General features: G+C 39.6%; 1 protein-coding gene across 2 annotated transcripts in view; it reads right to left on the bottom strand.

Moving 5' to 3' along the window:
* The window catches only part of MAGI3 (membrane associated guanylate kinase, WW and PDZ domain containing 3), a 274622-nt gene extending 256299 nt beyond the window's left edge, over positions 1-18323 (bottom strand). For both annotated transcript variants that reach the window (XM_061183666.1, XM_061183665.1), the window contains exon 1: positions 17472-18323. In XM_061183666.1, coding sequence (XP_061039649.1) covers positions 17472-17787 — 316 coding nt within the window. In that variant the 5' untranslated portion in view covers positions 17788-18323. The remainder of the gene's footprint in view (positions 1-17471) is intronic.
* Between the last annotated feature and the right edge of the window lie 482 nt (positions 18324-18805).

Here is an 18805-nt window from a genome sequence, read left to right on the forward strand (position 1 = left end):
TACTTTAGTTTGGCTATAATGGAGTATCCACATTGGGTACTAACAAAATAAGTTTGCAATGAGTTTGGAAAGAGTTGAGAAAGTTGTTGGAGGATATCAAATGTTAGAACACAGAAAAACCATAGCAAGGAAAGAGCACAATGGTCTCTTGGGTTAATTTCCTTAAAATCCAAATGACCAGAAGTCAATAAATAGTGAAAGTGTTTATTTTACAAGAAAGCATAAAAATAACATCAATATAAAATAATTAGTTTGACTTTTAAAGACAAGCATGTCTCCTATTTCAGTACCAACTCAAATCATTATTTACTTCCAGGTTTGATACTGACTTCATGGATAACCGAGCTAGTTAATACCATAAGACAAAAACTAAAAGGGCATATTCCTACCCCTCAGAAAATAAGGTACTCAAACAAAGCAAATGAAAAATCTGCAGCCTATGTCCATACGCATGTAATTTTTACCACAGAGGCTGAAGATTTACCTAGATTGAATAAGCTTCTCTACCTTTTTGAACTTCAGCTTTTATTACATTTTTAAACAAACATACAGCAAAAAATGGAGAGAGGTTTTAGGAAATTGAAACAGAAGTCAAAGGCTAATAAATTCCTTGAAAGAAAGGAACTGAATGATTCCCTCCCATCTCTCGGCCTGGCATGGGGCTTAGTGCATAGTAGGCATGTGAGGAACATTTATTTGCTAATTAAATGCAAACGCCTTGCCAACAAGAGGATTAATGCTTGAAAGAACCCCAAGCTACATTCCTGGACCAAATATCTGAAAATGTTCTCAATTCTACAACATCATATTGTACTTTCCAGCAAGTTCTAAGTGCTAAGCTAACTTTGTAATCCAATCAAATGCAGTAGTAGTACCACATCCTCTGCATTTTGTCTTTGAAGTTTGGGTGCAAGTGTTTTTAGCACATAAACCAGTTAGCAGCAAAACTTATCTAGTTTCCAAAATTCACTTTTATTCTTATTTATAAGTTAAAATATAATCAAATCATAGCCCTAGACTAATGATAACCTGCATGCTAATCCTAGATCCATCAGTAATTAGCTACACATCCCTGAACATATCACTTTTCTCCAAGCCTCAGAACTGTCGTCTGTAAAATGAGGAAAATGGGCATTTAAAAGTCTTCCTTGGGGAAATATATTAATGACTTTGAAATACATAAAAAATATGATAAGTAATAGATAAATATATAATTAAGCAAGAAGAGTAAAAAGTTAAGAAAATGATCTAGGTAGTGGATATACCTACTCCACAGAAAAAAACCGGATCAATCCTCCCAAACTCCTATGTTTCCTATTCCTGGAAACGGTACCAGTTGCTCAAAGCAAAAAACTAGAAGTTATCCTGTATTCCTCTTCCTCCCTCACCTGTAATCAATCAGCAAGTCCTATTACTTCCTCCTTCAAAACATCTCAAATCTATGCACTTCATTTCCCTGCCACTACTCTACAGCAGTCCAAGAAAATTCCTCTCTCATTTAAAAAAAAATTTTTTTAAGCTGTTTAAAAGAAAATAAGCCAGTCTCCTTTCCTTTCTTACCTTAGCTAAAGCATTAAAAGATATGTTTAGCTCTCACCTGCTCATAATAAAAGTATAACATCTGCATGTCACCTTTCTTAGAAGTACACCTAAAGACAAGTTAAACTGGAGTGATGGTGTTGAGTAGAGAGCATGAGCAGGGAAACTGTTCTAAGAAAGAGACATCACCTTCTCTATAATACTGTAGCCCTTGAGCCTTAGGGAATTTATACAATAATAAGCTTTTGTTATCTATCATATTCATTGTTGAAAGAATAAATAATATTTGGCTACCCATAGCATATTAATCCACAATTTAATATATTATAAAGAAGATGATAATTTTAATGAACTGAGATGTTTCCTAAATAACAACATGGATATATTCATCATTACAATATATATAGGTATGTATATACTAGTTTCCTAGGGTGGCTGTTACAAAGTACCACAAACTAGGTGGCTTGAAACAACAGAAATTTATTCTCTCATGGTTCTGGAGGCTAGACGTCCAAAATCAAGGTGTCAGCAGGGCCATTCTCTTAGACTCTGGGTAGTATCCCTCTTTGACTATTCCTAGTGTCTGCTGGTGGCCATCCACCCTTGGCACTCATCTTATAGCTGTAGCCCTCCAATCCACCTCCATAGTCATATGGTGATCTCCCCTCATGCTCCTGTGTCCCTTCTGTTCTCAAGGGCCCACCCTACTCAGGAGGATTTCATCTTAACTAATTATGTCTGCAAACGGTAGTGCTGGGTGTTAGGACTTCATACTTTGGGGGGCACACAATTCAACACCTAACATACACCTAGGTATATACTGCATTATTACCTAAAGTTACAAACTTTCAACTTGTCATGGTATTATTTATCTTTAAGGTAGACACAAGTATATTTCTGAAGTATGATACTTAATAAGAAGGGCCATATTCTTTCTGGTACCAATTCTCCAGGACTGTGTTATCGCTACGGGTGAATTAACGACTTCATAAGTACAAGAAAAATAATTAGGTCAGTGATCCCAAATCGTAAATATTCTAAACCTATTATAAACAAGTATCATGAATAAAGTAATAATGAAATTCCATTAAACTTCACTAAAAATCCATTTGGATTTATTTGACCAAAAGATGGATTGGGTATTATAATTTCTCCTCTGCCTCCTATTATATCTATTAATACAATAAAACAATTAGTCCTAAACTGTGATATATAAAGTAAAATTACATGTATCAAAACCTGTATTTCTAATTAGTTACATTATTTTAAAAAACAAATAAATAAACAACAACAACAAATAGGTACTCTTGTTCCCCCTGGTGAAAAAATTCCTACAACAACTTGATGTAAAAACTCTGGGCAAGAAAGGAACTAAGTGGTACACACAGACTACACTCTAGCACAACTGTTCTTTCAGGAAAATCATTCTGAGCAGTATACGTATGAATATCTCAGTGAGGCTCTACCACTGCTTAAAGAGAGGGGGCTCCACATAAGCACAAAGAAGAAATTCTGATCATGTCCTCTCATCTAGTCAGGCCCCCAAAGTTAGAAAATGATCACAGGAGAGCTGTGACCTTTTAATATAATTTGCACAGATGCTGCTTCTTCAATCACTACCAGTGACGGCGATGGAGAAAAACAGTATCTTAGAAGGTGAAAAGTTTGCAAACTGCAGATAATAAGAAAAAACATACATATTCTCATTTAGTATTTCTGTAGTAATAAAATATTTCTATATTGTTTACTTACAATAAGAGGTTCCTTAATACCTTAAAAGTGCTGATGAAATTCTCATCTGCATTACAACACTTTGACAGTGAATTAATATGCTACAATTACACAATTTTTTATTCTTTCATTTAGTAAGAGATTACCCCAAAAGATTATCTATTGGCCTTTCAAAGATCTATTTCCAACTACTATTTTTCTTAATGATTTTTAAAAAAGAGTTTGGTTTACTAAAAGCAGTCCAATTTGAACCTCTAAAGCAAGGATATCAAATAAACAGTAAAATATTATCTATCTAGAGACCAGGCTTCTGGAATATTTCCAAATCAAGAAACAGGGGAGAAAAAAAAAAAAAACAACCCTTATACACACATGTTCTAGGGGTAAAGAGCAACATGGACAAACATAACAGAAGATAGAAGAACACCACCGTAGGTTCACACCCGACCCCCTGAGATTGGATAATCCACCAGGGAGAAGTTAAGGAGCACTGCAATTGGCTGGCAGGATCTATACAAGGTCCATTTTTTCTTTGGAAAGCAGAGAAGCGTGGGAGAAGCAATCAGAGTAAAGAGAAAACAAAACTGGAACGATGAGCAGAGAGCAGCTGATCAAAGGCAGCTGAGGAGATTGAGGCTATGAGTTACAGACACAGACAGTCCAGATCTATAGCTGGCATCTTAGCAGTTCCTGAAGGCACAGGCAGGAGCTACATGAATAGAGAGAGATACCACCTACGTCCTGGGATTCTGGCCTTGAGGCTTAGGACATTTACACAATAACAAGCCACTCTATATACAAGCAAATACAATAGTCTGTGTGTTGTTTACACATGAAAAATACCACAGACTATATATATATTTTTATATATTTATACGAATATACATATTTATAATAGTCATCCCTTAATGGAGTTTTCAACCTTATTCTAATGTAAAATGTACTGCGGGAAGGGTAGGGGCCAAAAACCACAAGTTACAAAGCTCCACTCCCGCCCCCCCCCCGAAATGCTCATACATCACACTTCTCTCTCCCTTCTTTACCTCCATCTCTACCCCAGAAAATATGAACCCAAACTTTTAACATTGCTGTCTCCTCTTCATGAGAAAAAGGTATATAAACATAATGAAATAAAATTTCAGAAATGTTCTATTAAGGTTGGTAACATACAGAAACGCACAATTTCACATAATTCCAAGAACAGGGGATAAAATAGGGTTGGATCTCTTGGAGGCTGGAGCCGTACGATGATTCCAGAATGACTCTGGACCTTGGGAAGAGGAGTCAGTGGCCCTTCCTCCAGTGCTCTGCTATTAACACCACTCAGCCTTACATCATGTGTCAGTGTTTTCTGATTACTCATAGTTTCTTCTCCCGTAATTTTAGTGTGTACACGGTTCAGTGTAGCCTTTCCAACCTTGACTCTGCCTCCCCCCACCCACAATCAGTGGTGTGTTTGGTAAATGCTAACAACTCCCACCACAGCAGTGACAACAGTGCAAACGGCTGGGAAGGTACATGCAGTGGCAAACCATTATATAGTATCAATATTTCTGCCATACAGATAGAATAGACATAACGCAAGTAGAGAGCACAGATGGTAGTAAAATATAGTGAAATAATTAGGAATGACGCGGAGTCTTAAAAAAAATAGTTGAACTCAAAGAAGCAGTAGAATGGTGGCTGCCAGCGCCTGTGGGATGGGGGAAGTGGGCAGAGGTTGGTAAAAAGGTACAAACTTTCAGTTTTAAGATAAATAAGGTCTGAGGATCTAATGTATAACATGGCGACGAAAGTTGATTAATACTATACTGTATAACTGAAATTTGCTAAGTGAGTAGAATTTAAGTATTCTCACCCCCCCCCAAAAAAAGGTACATATGTGAGGTGTTGGATGTGTTAATTAACTCAGTTGTGAGAATCCTTTCATAATATATATGCATATCAAACCATCACACTGTTCACCTTAAATATATTACATTCTGTCAATTACACCTCACTGAAGCTGAAAAATCATAAGAAAATGATTAACTTTGAGTAGTACCTGTTTTAAATATAATTTAGTTAATTATAATTTTATACAACTTATTTTTTTTTTAATGGCTGTGTGGGACTACCAACTCACAAAATTCCTGAAAATTTAACAATCAATCTCACGAAACAGTACAGCCAACTCCAGTACGTCACTGCAAAACCTCTCAGCTGAGGCTCCAACACAATTGAAAATTCTTTCCTTTTTGTCTTAGTTCAAATCCCCAGGAAAGATTCTTACTGGCCCCATTCATCCTTTTAGGCCACAGAAATCCTACGTTGCTGACCAGCCTCTGAATTGGTTGCTTCAGCTGAGGTGCCTTCCCTGTCCTGGGTGCCTGCGGCTTGCAAGGGGAGGTTGAGATCAAGTGATATAAAACAGATGTCGCAGGAGCAGAGACGGCAGGTAGGACAGACACAAGCTAACCTCGTACAAAGATCACTACAGATGTTAAAAATCCATCTGCCCTAGATCATTCCACCTACAGGCCATTTCAGAAAGAGAAGCTCACAGAAATGACAGTGAGTTATCAAGAAAGGGCTATATTGTATTTAACATACTATATTTAATAAAATGCACTCAGCATCCACCACCTTACAGAATGCCCTCCTGAAATGCAGAGGTTGGGAAATTAAAAACTATATTTTCCAGGCTCCTTTACAGCTAGTATTCAGGATGAGAATTTGATTCTACCCTTAAGATGCAGGACACAAAATACGGAAGACAGCAGCGAGGCAGAGCCCTATCAGCCTGTAGCTTTTAGCTGCTTTCAGCTAGCAAAGAAGGTCACAGACATGTCAGTGTCTAGTCTCCAGCTTCGAGGGTGTTGAGGGACAGTGGCAGAAGCAGTAGTGCCATATTGATCATTCCGGCGTCTAATCACTAGTTCATAAGCATCAAGGAGAAGTTGTCACAGCAGTGGCCAGACGCTAAATTTCAAACTTCAAGTGGTAATGATGGCAACAGCAGTGGCTGCTGTGATCCCCTTGATCACAGCAACAGCGGTATTTTCTTGCCGTGGTTTCAGTGGTAACCTCCTGATTGCCACTTTCCCGACTATGGCAGAGATGGCAATTCCCATGGCGAGTTCTTCCAAGGTGTCCTGGAAGTCATTCTCAGAGACCTGGCCTACAGCCCAGCCCTCCAGCTCCTCCAAAGATTCCCCAAGCAACGAATTCCCTGCATTGCATCCCTTCTGTTTCCTGCACTGAACCCTGACAGATACTGCAAAGGAGTACATGGGGGATTGACTGTATACAGAAAGGTTTTTTTTCATGTCTGCACTCATGCTGTTCTTTCACAGACATAAAAAGGGCCCAAGCAAGATGTCACCATTCCCATCAGTCTCCCCAGAACGGCCACCTCAAGCCCCTTTCTTCAGTTTTGTCTCACATAGGTGATACCTTCTCCTCTGCTGTGGCCAGCTCACCATAACCTGAGACATCTACCTGCCCTGTACCCAGCAGAAGCACAGTCCCTCAGTTGTGGCAGTTATGTCAACTTTCATTACAGCCAGACAAGCTCAAGGACCCTGAACCAAAAGTGCCCCTGATGGTTCATCCACCATATCCCTGAGCAGTCCCTGGCCCTAAAACTCATCTTCCCCCACTGCCTCCCCTAGTCAGTCAAGGGGAGAAAACAAATCAAAGTATAGCTGGCTCTAAATCAGAGGAATTCATCACCCCTCCAGGGAGAGGCAAGGATGGGACAGGAATAGTCTACCACACAGCAGCACCCATTCAGAAGGCCTCTCCTGAAAGCACTGTGAAGACTCTTCCTGATAAGAAAAATTTTTCGAAGCTAAAACAACTAACAGCAAAAAATAGTTAAGTATTCAGCTGTTACACCAGCTAACAATTTTCTGACTATTTAAATCTTAGCCATAAGCTACAGCATTATGGAAGGCTAAAAATGCCCTGAAAACCTGAGGCATGTAACGGTTACAATTCTCTCTTGTGCTCCAACTTCTGGGTTACCACTGTCTCTAATGACACTCATGCATGCTGATGGCCTAACAAACTGAGTCAGCATGCTATACTTAATTCCAAAAGAATGCAGATTTCATAAAGAGACAGAAAGTGTTTAACCAGGCTAATTCTTTTTTTTTTTTCACAAATTTCTTCCAGAAATTCTTCGGCCAGAAACCAAAACAATAAAAGGAGCCTGAGTTCTAGTCCTGCTCTGCCAGCTTCGTGCTAAGCAGAGTCACCTGCCATTGCTAAACCTCAATTTATTTATCTGTAGACAAAGGGTACTGGCTGGATTGCTATGATTCCTTCCAGTTGAGTGACTGACTTTAAGCCCAAATAGAAAACATAAAGCATAAACACTTGAAGAATAAGAGGTGCCCGTACTCCACAGCCTGCTTTAACTGCCTCTTCAAAGGAACCACCTTACTGTGCAGTACTTGAAGGCTGAAAGAAGAGAGACTGACTTGAATACCGTGAGTTATTCTTCTGTCTAGCTTGGCTAAATTTTATTTAAGCCAAGTATACTTTGAACAGAGTCTAAATACTTATTAAAAATTCCTAATTCCAAAACACATTATTACATTCCTCAGAACATTTTCTAGGCTACTTGCCTCAAGATAAGTGTGCTAATACACACCTTCCCGGGGAGTGAATTTTAGAGCAAGTGAACAGGAAACACAAGAACAAGATATCCTTTCCAGTTTCAAGTACACAATTTTCACGAGTATATTTATCCTAAAAGTATCTGAGCTTTTACATATACCTGCTGAAAATATTTTCTGACAAAGATAGCCAGAATTAAGGCTGACTTTCTGTTTGATCAGTAATTCTTGGGAACAACTGCTTTACCATGCAGTTGAACTGTAAAGATTAATCTGCACTGCCACAACTTTGTTTAGAAACAGAACCAAGCAATGAAGCTTTTAAGTACTTGCCCAGTGTTTTACTGCATTTAACACCCACTCAAACAATTTAGAATTGTGGGGTTTTTTCCTTTTAATAGAGAAAAGGGAAGTAAGAGAGATTTTCCAGATATAATGAAATAATATTCTATCTGGAATGCAAAGAAGGAAGACTCAAAACTGTTTCAGTTCATAGTCCTCCTGTGAGTCTGTCTGACCTTCTACATGCTAATCTTTCCAAACCTCAGTTTTCTCATGTGTAAAAGGGAGATGATAATCCCCAACTCATAGAAAGTAACAATACATGAACTTTTTACAGGAATACATGTATGCCAACACACACATTCTTATAAATCAAATGAGATGGGTGTATAACACCCTGACATATGATGGTTACACAATAAATGGCAGCTAGCATTATCATGACAAGTCCCCAAGTCGGAATATTCCTATTAGACTTAGAGCAAGGTTGTCAACTTAGAGTTGCCACCAAAGGGAGGTTGATGTGTCATTTCACTTATCAGCATTACATTGTGAGATAGCTCTAGTTAGCAAATCTAACTCTATTCAAAGGGAACTGAATCATTAGTATGTACATTCCAACTTAAATCAAACATTGAAATTAGTGAATAGTATCCTTAGCTAAAATTAATAATATTTTACAAAGTGTTCTGCCAAAAGCTACAGAGGCTCTGTGAGGAAGGCTATATTATTTTAACAGATTTTATGACTTAATATATGGAATTAATATTGGAGAACTCTGGTCCTAACAGGCTTCTGAAGTAGGAACAGAAATTTTCCAAATATGGTCTAAAGATACCCCAAGAGGGACATAAACTAACCTAAAAATCAAACCCCCCGCTATGATTCTTATTGACAAATCACACCCAATTCCATGGATGTTTGTTTTTCTGCACAGTAAGTGTATTTACCAATAACCTCCCAACATTTAACATTCACTAAAGATTCAACTATCAGACAACACTTCGCAAAACTGCAAACTCCTACTGTGTATGTCATACATAAAGTGAAGGATGACGTTAAAATTGTTTTTATGGCAAAGCTGAAGACATTAATACCGTAATTAGACTATAAAAATAGCGAGAAAAGATATTCAGAGTACCCGCCCCTCTCTTTCAACCCTCCACCTCTACTCTAAGTACCTCTGTGGAGGCACGAAAAAACTTAACAAAGGTGGTCAGACTTTATCCTACAAGTACCAGTAACTTTTTTGGTGATTAAACAGATTCATATTTCACTCTTAAGCAGTGTTTCAAACTTAAGAGTCAGTGAAGTAGTTCCTTTATGTATAACTTCTATGAGATCATGGTTAAAAGGTAATATTAGGGAGCCCTTAGAAATAACACAATAATAATTCAGTCTTAATTTATGTTTAAAAAGACCATTGTTTTAAAAGCAAAACATCTTAGAAAGCAACTGGTTTAGAATTTCATTTTCAAAATGGTACAACATTAAGTTTTAAAAACTGCATTAACTAGACTAATTTTCTCAATGTCAAAGATAATTAAATGATCCTCCAAAGTATTCTATCTACCTAAGAGCAAGCAGCATTGATTTAGAGAATCTTATTTGATATAAAAAAATTCAAAGAAAACTGAAGAACAACCCAAGCTGCACTTTTAAATTATGCATATTAAGGTAGCAACATCTCAATTTTTTAAAGAGACAGCAGTTTTTAGATAAAAACATCAAAAATGATCATATTTGATAAAAATATATCAAAAATGATAAATATTTGAGTAAAATCAATGCCTCAGTCACAGTCTACAGCCAATATCTGGTCTTCAAAAATGAGAGCTTTATGACAACCGTGTACTGCTGTTGGCTTCAGAGTAGGAGAGATTAAATGTTTTAAAAGAGGCCATTTCCTGCAGTGCTGTCTCCCCAGCATCCATCCCTTATTTCTTGGGGTTCTGGTACAGTTATTAATCACACTGTACTTTCTATACCCAGCTGCAAAAGCGGACATGTCACCAAGGCCTGACCAATCAGGATACCCATGGCCCTCTCTCCACAATGGGTCTGTGATGAGCACAAGGCCAATCAAAGTCTCAACATAAGATTTGATTTGTTATTGGAGTCCAGAAAAAACATGAGAAGCTTTAAGGACTTTGTATGACTTGGGGGGTTGAGAGTCACCTTTCCTGCTACCCAGCGCGGAGCTCAGAAAGAGGCCAACCTGGAGGAAAGAAAGTCAAGTAACAGTCCTTGAGAACATGAGTTTAGCTCTTACTATCCGATGCCTGGGTTTTCATGCACATAAGCCAATACATTTCTTCTTAGCCTAAGAGGTGTTTCTGTCAGGATTCTCAGTACAGAATCCTTACCAATACAGAAACTGACGTGAATCGAAATTTCTTTCCCTTCCTGCTGAAATTTAAGCTATAAAAAACAAAGCCAATTTAACACAGTTCAAGTTCAGAAATAGAGCATTTATTAATAAATGCTTATTTTTCCTCCCTTCTGGAGTATTTTCATTTCATAAAACTACTTCTGTCAAATGTCATCATGTATAGTAAAATCCCATTTTTCACAGTCACATGTAATTCCCAATCAGAACAACAATGAGATACAGGGTAACCTCTCACAAACTTCCCTGAAGCAGGAAAAATAATTATGTGTTTAAAATTCTCTGCAAAAAAATACAGCAAAGGGCCTAAGATGCCAGAAATTTTTAATTAAGTAGATCAGTTACTGTTCATATTGCATACCCAAGACGAGAAGAAGGAAAGCTTCTAAATAGAATGCATCCTAATTATTAAATCTGAAGCAAAATATCTTTCCAATTCCCATTACATAATATTAAAAACCCCAAACCCCAAATAAATTATAACAGAAAAGTTTAACCCTCTATATTCCTTACTGAGTCTCTCAATAGCATTAAGCACCTTACCAGCATTATTTATAGAAGAAAAAACATTTCAAGTTCTAATTAAAAAAAAAAAAAAAAAACTTATAGGAGACAATTCATAACGGAACTACCTACACATTTAAACAATATGATTTTCCCTGTATTTTCCAATTATTCTATAATGTGGGTTTTGTGCTTTTACATAAAATAAAGTTTTACACACATGAAACACACACAAAAACTCCTGATATGGACTATACTGTAGACCTTTCTGTACTGAACATTCTTGCCCCATGTTTTGCTCCTCCTCTGCTTCCTACCTACTACTGAGAGGATCTTAATTCCACTCAACCAAGATATCCATCTTTCAAAGCCAGGCTGAGTTCAAAACTCTTCATAACCCCCTCTCCAACTATCCAAGTCAGAAAATAAGCGCTGGTGGTAAAGACTCTAACAAGACATAAAAAAGAATGAACCCTTTCTTTCACTTCATGTACACATTTAACTTCTATAACTCACTATGCATACCCAGGTGAGGATAATTTCTCCGAATTAAAAGATAGGTATTTTTTGTAAAACATATCTCTTTAATGCAAGCAAACTACTTCATCTGGTGTTCAACAAAAATATAGCAATTGGTTCCAGCACAGGTGGAAAAGCAGGCATGTAAGACCCATCCTAAAAATGGTACAATACAAACACAATGTATAAAATACAAAATTGTACTGTAAAATACACTGTAAATAGAACACAGATACAACGTATTTTAAGGGCAATTTAAGCTTGAGAACTTTTCAAAAGATAATTTTGTTTATATTTGATTTCCCTCTGTTTGTCATGACTTGAGCACTCTTTCTCTCCAAGATGCAACTCCACACCACTTTTTAGAACAGCATGCTGTACAGCCAATTAATTATCCCAGTTTCCGCCAAAATTCATACTAAAACTTACCTAAAGAGTTTTGTTTAAGTACTGGGAGAAAAGTGAAAAAGGTAAAATCCTTACTACAGGTATTGCTTACCAATGAATCATGAAGCTCCCAATAAATTGAGAGCTTCCTGAAAACAGAGGCCATTTCTGACTCATTTTTTTTTTTTTAATTTTTTATTTTTTTTTTAATGCTATTCTTGTCTGCTTACATTCTTTTTATGTATGTATGTATGTATGGCTGTGTTGGGTCTTCGTTTCTGTGCGAGGGCTTTCTCTAGCTGTGGCAAGCGGGGGCCACTCTTCATCGCGGTGCGCTGGCCTCTCACTATCGCGGCCTCTCGTTGCCGAGCACAGGCTCCAGACGCGCAGGCTCAGTAATTATGGCTCACGGGCCGAGTTGCTCCGCGGCATGTGGGATCTTCCCAGACCGGGGCTCGAACCCGCGTCCCCTGCATTGGCAGGCAGATTCTCAACCACTGCGCCACCAGGGAAGCCCCATTTTTATATTTTATGTTTTTATATCGCTCAGTGCTAGCTCACACAGTGGGTTCACCACTAAATGTTTGAGAAGGGAATGAATGCGCGCCAGTAACAGAACTTTTATTTTTTCTCTTTATAAAGTAAAATAAGCACTTTTGGGAAAACATTCCAAATAATATTTGTTCAAGGAGAAGAGCAACGAACTTGCCTCTCTTCCCCCACAAACAAATCTCTCACGACACCAGCCTCCGAGCTACTGAAAATCTTACCCTTAAGAACAGTTTTAAATTAATGGCATTCATTCTCCCTACCAAAATGTAGTCTTGCAAGGAGATTATTTCTCACAATTTTAGAAGAGAAACAAAACTAATTAACTAATTATAGAAGACACAGTTCTAGTCTTCAATACCAAAAGTTATCCTTTGTCAAATCAAAACCAACCAAAAACTGACTTGGAAATTGGCAGAGTTTGAAACTGGTGGGTAATACTGAATGAAGTGGTTCATAAAAATGAAGTTCTCCTGCAACACACTCCCCAAACACTAAGCACCCACAAAATTTAAGAGCACTTAGGGGTTATATAGTAAACGCATTATATGAAACTATTCACCTGAGATTATGCACTGACTTCATAAGTCAGATACTCGAACAAATGGAGGAGATTTGTTTTACCATATATGCGTGCGTGTGTGCGTATGTATAAATTAGAGACCAGGAAAAAAAAAAAAACACTGAAATTTGTCTCATAACAAGAGGTTTTATGAAGTACATCCCAAGACCTCAGAAGAAAAACAATTTATATTCCTCAGGAACACAGAGTTATGTTCCATAAAAATCAGTTTTAGCATTAAACTGAATAAAATAAAAATGATTTGAAAAGTGAAAGAGCCAAATGTTAAGAGTTTGTTTGTTCTGCCACTGTGGTATAAGCCCAATAGTCATCTGAATTGAAGGTCCCAATGAATACGGTCCAGAACCCAAACCTTGAGTTATTAAAACCAACTTGAGACCCCAAAAATTGTTACCAAACTTTCAAAAAGCAGGAAAGTTTCAAATTTAAGGTTTATCAAAATTTGATACTATTTTCCCTAACAAAGGGGCTGCCTCACCCAGTCTCATTTCTATTGTTTAAGAAAAGGTAAGGAGAATTTTTTTGAATTGCAAATCTCTGAGGTTTGCAATTTCAATTTCTCTCACCCTTCCCTTCTTTAAATGTTACAACCACCTAAAAAGAACTCACCACAAGTCCCAAATAACCTACTAAACCAAAAAGAGTAATAAAAAGATCCAAAAGTTAAGAGAATAAAGGGGTAGAGTTATTCATTATTGGCATAACATAAACATCCTTACTTAAAGATGTTAAAAAAAAAAAATCCTTACTTGAAAGCATTTCGTAATGTTTCTTCACCAATGGGGAAAGTATTTCTAGGAATGTGCTCATTTTAACAAAATTCCCTTATAAACTGGATGTCTCAAAGAGTCAGTGGTGAAGACTTTTACCTACATTTAATTAACCTTAAACAAGATTCAAATTAGCTTTTGTTTAAACAACTGAAAGATTGTTCCTCATGATTTTTATCTCTAGATACAGTACCAGACAGGGTAGCAAATGCACTATGTGCATGATAAAGCAGTAGACAAGGACTTCATGTACTTATTGTATCAATACTTAATCTCTGGAATAAAGTCCACATAATTTACAACCGCTGAAATGTGTGTTTAAGATATATGAAGCAAATATTCCATAAAACTCTGCACAATCATAGTTTGGGGAATTGTAGAATACAATTAACTGCTTCTATCATTAATCATAATAGAAATTGTTTAAAAATATACTCTAAAGTAAAATCAAAGAAACTAATCCTGGTCACAGGACTATATCATGAAACAATTCCACCAGAGGTCCAAAGTTCAACTTCCTTTACTACAGGGAACATACAAAGTTCAAATTCAAGTGAAAACTTTTCTCTTGCAGAAAAGTAAATGACAAGGTTGTAATTAAGAAACAGGTGACAATTTGAGCCAAGAATTAGGTGGAGCAGGAAAGTACTGAATGCTAAGTACTACATTAATAATAAGAATTCAATGAGAAATTTCCTAATTCTCTCACAAAAGCCTCAGATTAGGAACCATATTTTAAAGAGTTACTTTCAAATCTCCATTAAAGATTAGAACAAAAGAAAATAAATAAATAAAACTCCAAGTCAAAGCGAAAGATAGTCACTACCAGAAAGAACCCTTGTTAAATCATCTGGGTGAGGGTACTGGCTCTGGCTGAGCTCCCTTTAACATCTACTAGACGAAAGGAGAAATCAAGAAAGAAACGGCGCTACACCAGTCATGTCCTACAGTCCAGCTCATCCTTCCACCGTGGACTCTGTCAGAAGACAATATGAGGTCACTGCCCACTAATAATACATCTTATAGAAATGGCTGAATCTACTCTTGCATTGTGCTAGTTTCTAAATGGCATGTTATAAATATAATTTAATAAAGAGTTATTAATCAAGACAAGAGACAGAGTGCTAATAAGTACACTTTAAAATACCTTATTAAATTGAAAAATTCATTTCTCTCACAAAGTTTAGATAAAAGGAGGGGAAAAAAAACTCCAATGTGCAGGGCAAGTTCCCTTTTAAATTCCCTTACTCTGTATTTTCATACTTTTCAAATTTAATCCCAACAGTATAAAATCTTTGTCTCCTCTGGAGATAATATATATGCTGTTTATAGTCACACTCAAAGTTTTACAAATAACCTCTTCAAGTTCTTAGTTTCTAATATTTAAAGTCATGTGCTTAAACCTGCAAAAATCTTGCTACTTTATAGCAAATGTTGTTTATGTAAAGCCATTTAAGAAACAATTTAATATAATGCCTAACATGAGGCTATTAAGAAACAAAGAATGCTATTTTTCAAAGAAATCAACAACTTGCTTAGAAACAAGAATATTAATCTCAGATGACATATAGTGGTATCCTTTAGAAATTATTGAAGCAGAGTGTATCTTTAAAAAATAGGTGTACTATTCAGAACTTTTATTATTGACTACAAAATGTGCTATACCCAGTACACTTTATTTTGGGTAAACATTTAAAATAGGACAATATGCAAGAGGGAAAATTTTTATTACTACAAAAATGTCAACTACATTTTGGGGCTTTTTTTTTTTTTTAACACAGTTAAGTAACATTACTGAATACACTCTAAACTTTGAATTATTTTCTTAAATTTTATATAAAGGCTGAGAAAATGAATAACATGCGGACCAGACTAATATCAATGAAAGACACATTTTCCCAGTCTTCTAAAAGAATCACAATAACTTGAGAATATATCAACTTCCTCCTCTATCATCTTTTAAACTCTTTTTGAAAATAAGTTATACTCTCGTATATGCCCCCAACTAATCAAAACAAAACACAAAGCAATGATGCAAATGTTCTCATTACTCCCTAACTCATGGGATTTGAACTAAATCGCACTTAGACCAGTAATGCTGTATATTTAGTATTTTGCATATTACAGAGAGTGCCTGACTGGCTGAATTACAGCCCCCAAAGCCTTTCCTCTACGCTTCATATATGGCTCTAGAAGTTTGAATTAAGAAAGAATTTTTTAATTCAAAAAATATATATATATACAGAAAAAGATGTTTGAAGTCTGCCAAAGTTTTTAAAATTAATAATAAAAAGAAAACCTCACATAAACCCATAAGCTTAAAATGAATGTGATGGAATAGACCATATGAAGAAAATCTTAAGATTGCAGGGACATGTGAGTGTGTGTGTGTATACATCCACAATACACACACATATGGATACTGCAGCACAAGCCATCAGTTCCCATTAAGCCTAAGGACTACTAAAGAGATATTTCTAAAGTGAGCTGCTGAGAAAGAAAAGAAAAAAAAAAAAAATGTGAGGGAGACAACATGTTAAATTTTTCTCCAGAATTTTCTAGCATTTTGCAGTGTAGAGATGGACTGATTTTCTAGCCCAAGTCATAATTAAGCAGACCATTATACTTTGAGGCACTGTATATTCAGTAGAACACATTCAGAAAAAATAGTTTGATTTCTATTAACGTTGTAGTCATAATTCTCTCCCCTACAAACATCTCAGGAAACAGAATCACATTCTGCCAATGCTGAAACCACCAGCGATGCTGTCAACAACAAACACATGAGGGCTATTACCTCCTATCAGATATCACTGTACGCAGTCTGATCAGTGCTTTGAAACTGGCAAGTATGCTATAAACGTAACGAGCTCTGCAGCAGATTTTACTGGCATAAAAGACACCTGGGCAACAGGGGCCTTTGCAACCCACCACTTCAACAAAATTCCGTAAAATCAAAGATTTACAAAAGATTTTACTCCTAGGAGGCACCTAGGTCTTCTTTGGAAACCCAGACTATTCAACAGCTCTCTGCAAGAACACACCATTCTGCCACAAATCGCATATTGTACACCATCGGTACCCAGACACCTGAACCACCTGGGCTGACAAGAGTTAGGCTGTCAGCTCGGAGGTATTGCTAGTGTGCAAGAAACACTGAAGCAGCTAAGCTCTCCCAGGTACACTAGGTGGTAACCTTGGCACCAAGTGCCTTAGTAGTAAAGATCTTTTCTCCTATTACAAAATGCGCTAAGACTGTTCCAAAGAAAATGCTACAATCCTGAGGACCTCTTCCACAAAGGAGAGCAGAAAAGCGCTGGTTTTTTCCTCTAGTCAAAAACTGCGGTGGGAGATAGAGCTACAAATTAAGGAAACCCAGCTTCTGGTGGCAATCCTGTGACAGCTAGCAGAGCAGCCCGGCCAAGCCAGAGCTCAGTTTTCCTACCGGCAAAATGGGAATCACCACCGCCACCCCTCCCCCTCGACAGGGAGCCCGGCACACCCAGGAGGTCTAAGATTACCCCGGACGACAAGCGGTGGGGTGGGGCCGCTGCTCCCCAGACGCCCACCCCGGACTCCCCCCACCCCGTGACAGAAAGGCAGGGCTGGCGTACCTGGCTTCACAGTCTTGAGACGGATGGGTTCGCGGAAGTGGCGGATGACAGCCAGGGTGTCCCGGTTGGTGAGCCCGCTGACAGGCGTCCCGTTCACCTCCAGCAGCACATCCCCCGGGCTGGGCGCCTTGCCCGAGACGACGCAGCAGGTGCCCCCGCTTGGCTCCTCGCGGAGCCGCCCCAGGTAGGGGAACTCGCCGCGCTCCGCGCCGCCCCGGATCTCGGCGCCCAAGTCGCCCGGGGGCCCGGCCCAGGACACCGCGCACTCCTGCACCTTGCTGAGCCAGTGCTTCTTCTTCTTCAGCGTCTTCGACATCCCGAACCCCGCTGCACCATGGGGGAGACCCCGCGCGGGCGCCGGGGGCGCCGCTCCGGCCCCCTCTCACCCTGGGGGCCCCGGGCGGCCCGCGCAGCCCGGAGAGGGGGCCTCGCCGCTCCGGCACCCCCCCGACCACAGCCCGCTGGGGGCCGGGCCGTTCCAAGCCCCGAGACGCCCCTCGGACGCCCCGCCCGGCGGCGTTCCCCGGGGCTGGCCGGGCTCCGCGAGGGCCAGCCGGGTTAGGCTGAAGAAAAGAGAAGGGGATTGTCCCCGGGCGGCTCCAGAGGGGTTTCGGGCGGGGTCACAGCCGACCGCTGGCCCCCGGGCTCCGCGCCGGAGCGGCGGGAAAGGCAGAAGCAGGGGGCGGGGAGGTAAAGGGGGAAGAGCCGGAACGGGAAAAATCCGTCGGGGGCGCGCAGAAGCGCGCGTAGACCCGTCGCAGGATCGATCGTGGCCGCTGCGGAGCTGGAGCGCTGAGACCAACGCCTGCCCAAGCTGCCAGGAAACTGCCGCTTTCAAACCCGCCGCAACCTCCTCCTCCTCCCTCTTCCCTTCCCCCCGCCCTCGCCCATCCCTCATCCAGAGCCCCGCCCCCTCCCGCCGCGCGGCGCCCGGCGCGCTGCCGTCACGGGCCAGGCGCTTGGGAACGAGCCCCGCACTCTACTCCCTCGCCGGGGATTGGCCCTCGGCGGGAAGGAGGCGGACCCTTGACGAGAACGAGAACCACCGATTGGTTAGTGGGAGTGGAGGAGGCGGGCACTAGGATGACTGAAGTTTAAAGAGGGTGGAAAAAAGAAGTTTGAAGAGTGAGGGAGGGAGGAGGGGCTGGGGAGAGGGACCGGCTCCAGATCGCAGGGCTGAGAGAGGCCCTCCGTGCGGCGGCTGAGCCAGGAGAAAACTCGGATAGGAAGAGCAACCGAACTCCCCGAAGTGGAGGCGTGGCTGGCAAGCCGGGCAGAGTGGGTGGAGGAGCTTGGAAGCCTGCACCGGGCACAGAGGAAATCGGGTGTACTTT

The sequence above is a fragment of the Eubalaena glacialis genome, chromosome 3 (genome assembly GCF_028564815.1).
Source record: "Eubalaena glacialis isolate mEubGla1 chromosome 3, mEubGla1.1.hap2.+ XY, whole genome shotgun sequence".
Lineage (NCBI taxonomy): Eukaryota > Metazoa > Chordata > Mammalia > Artiodactyla > Balaenidae > Eubalaena > Eubalaena glacialis.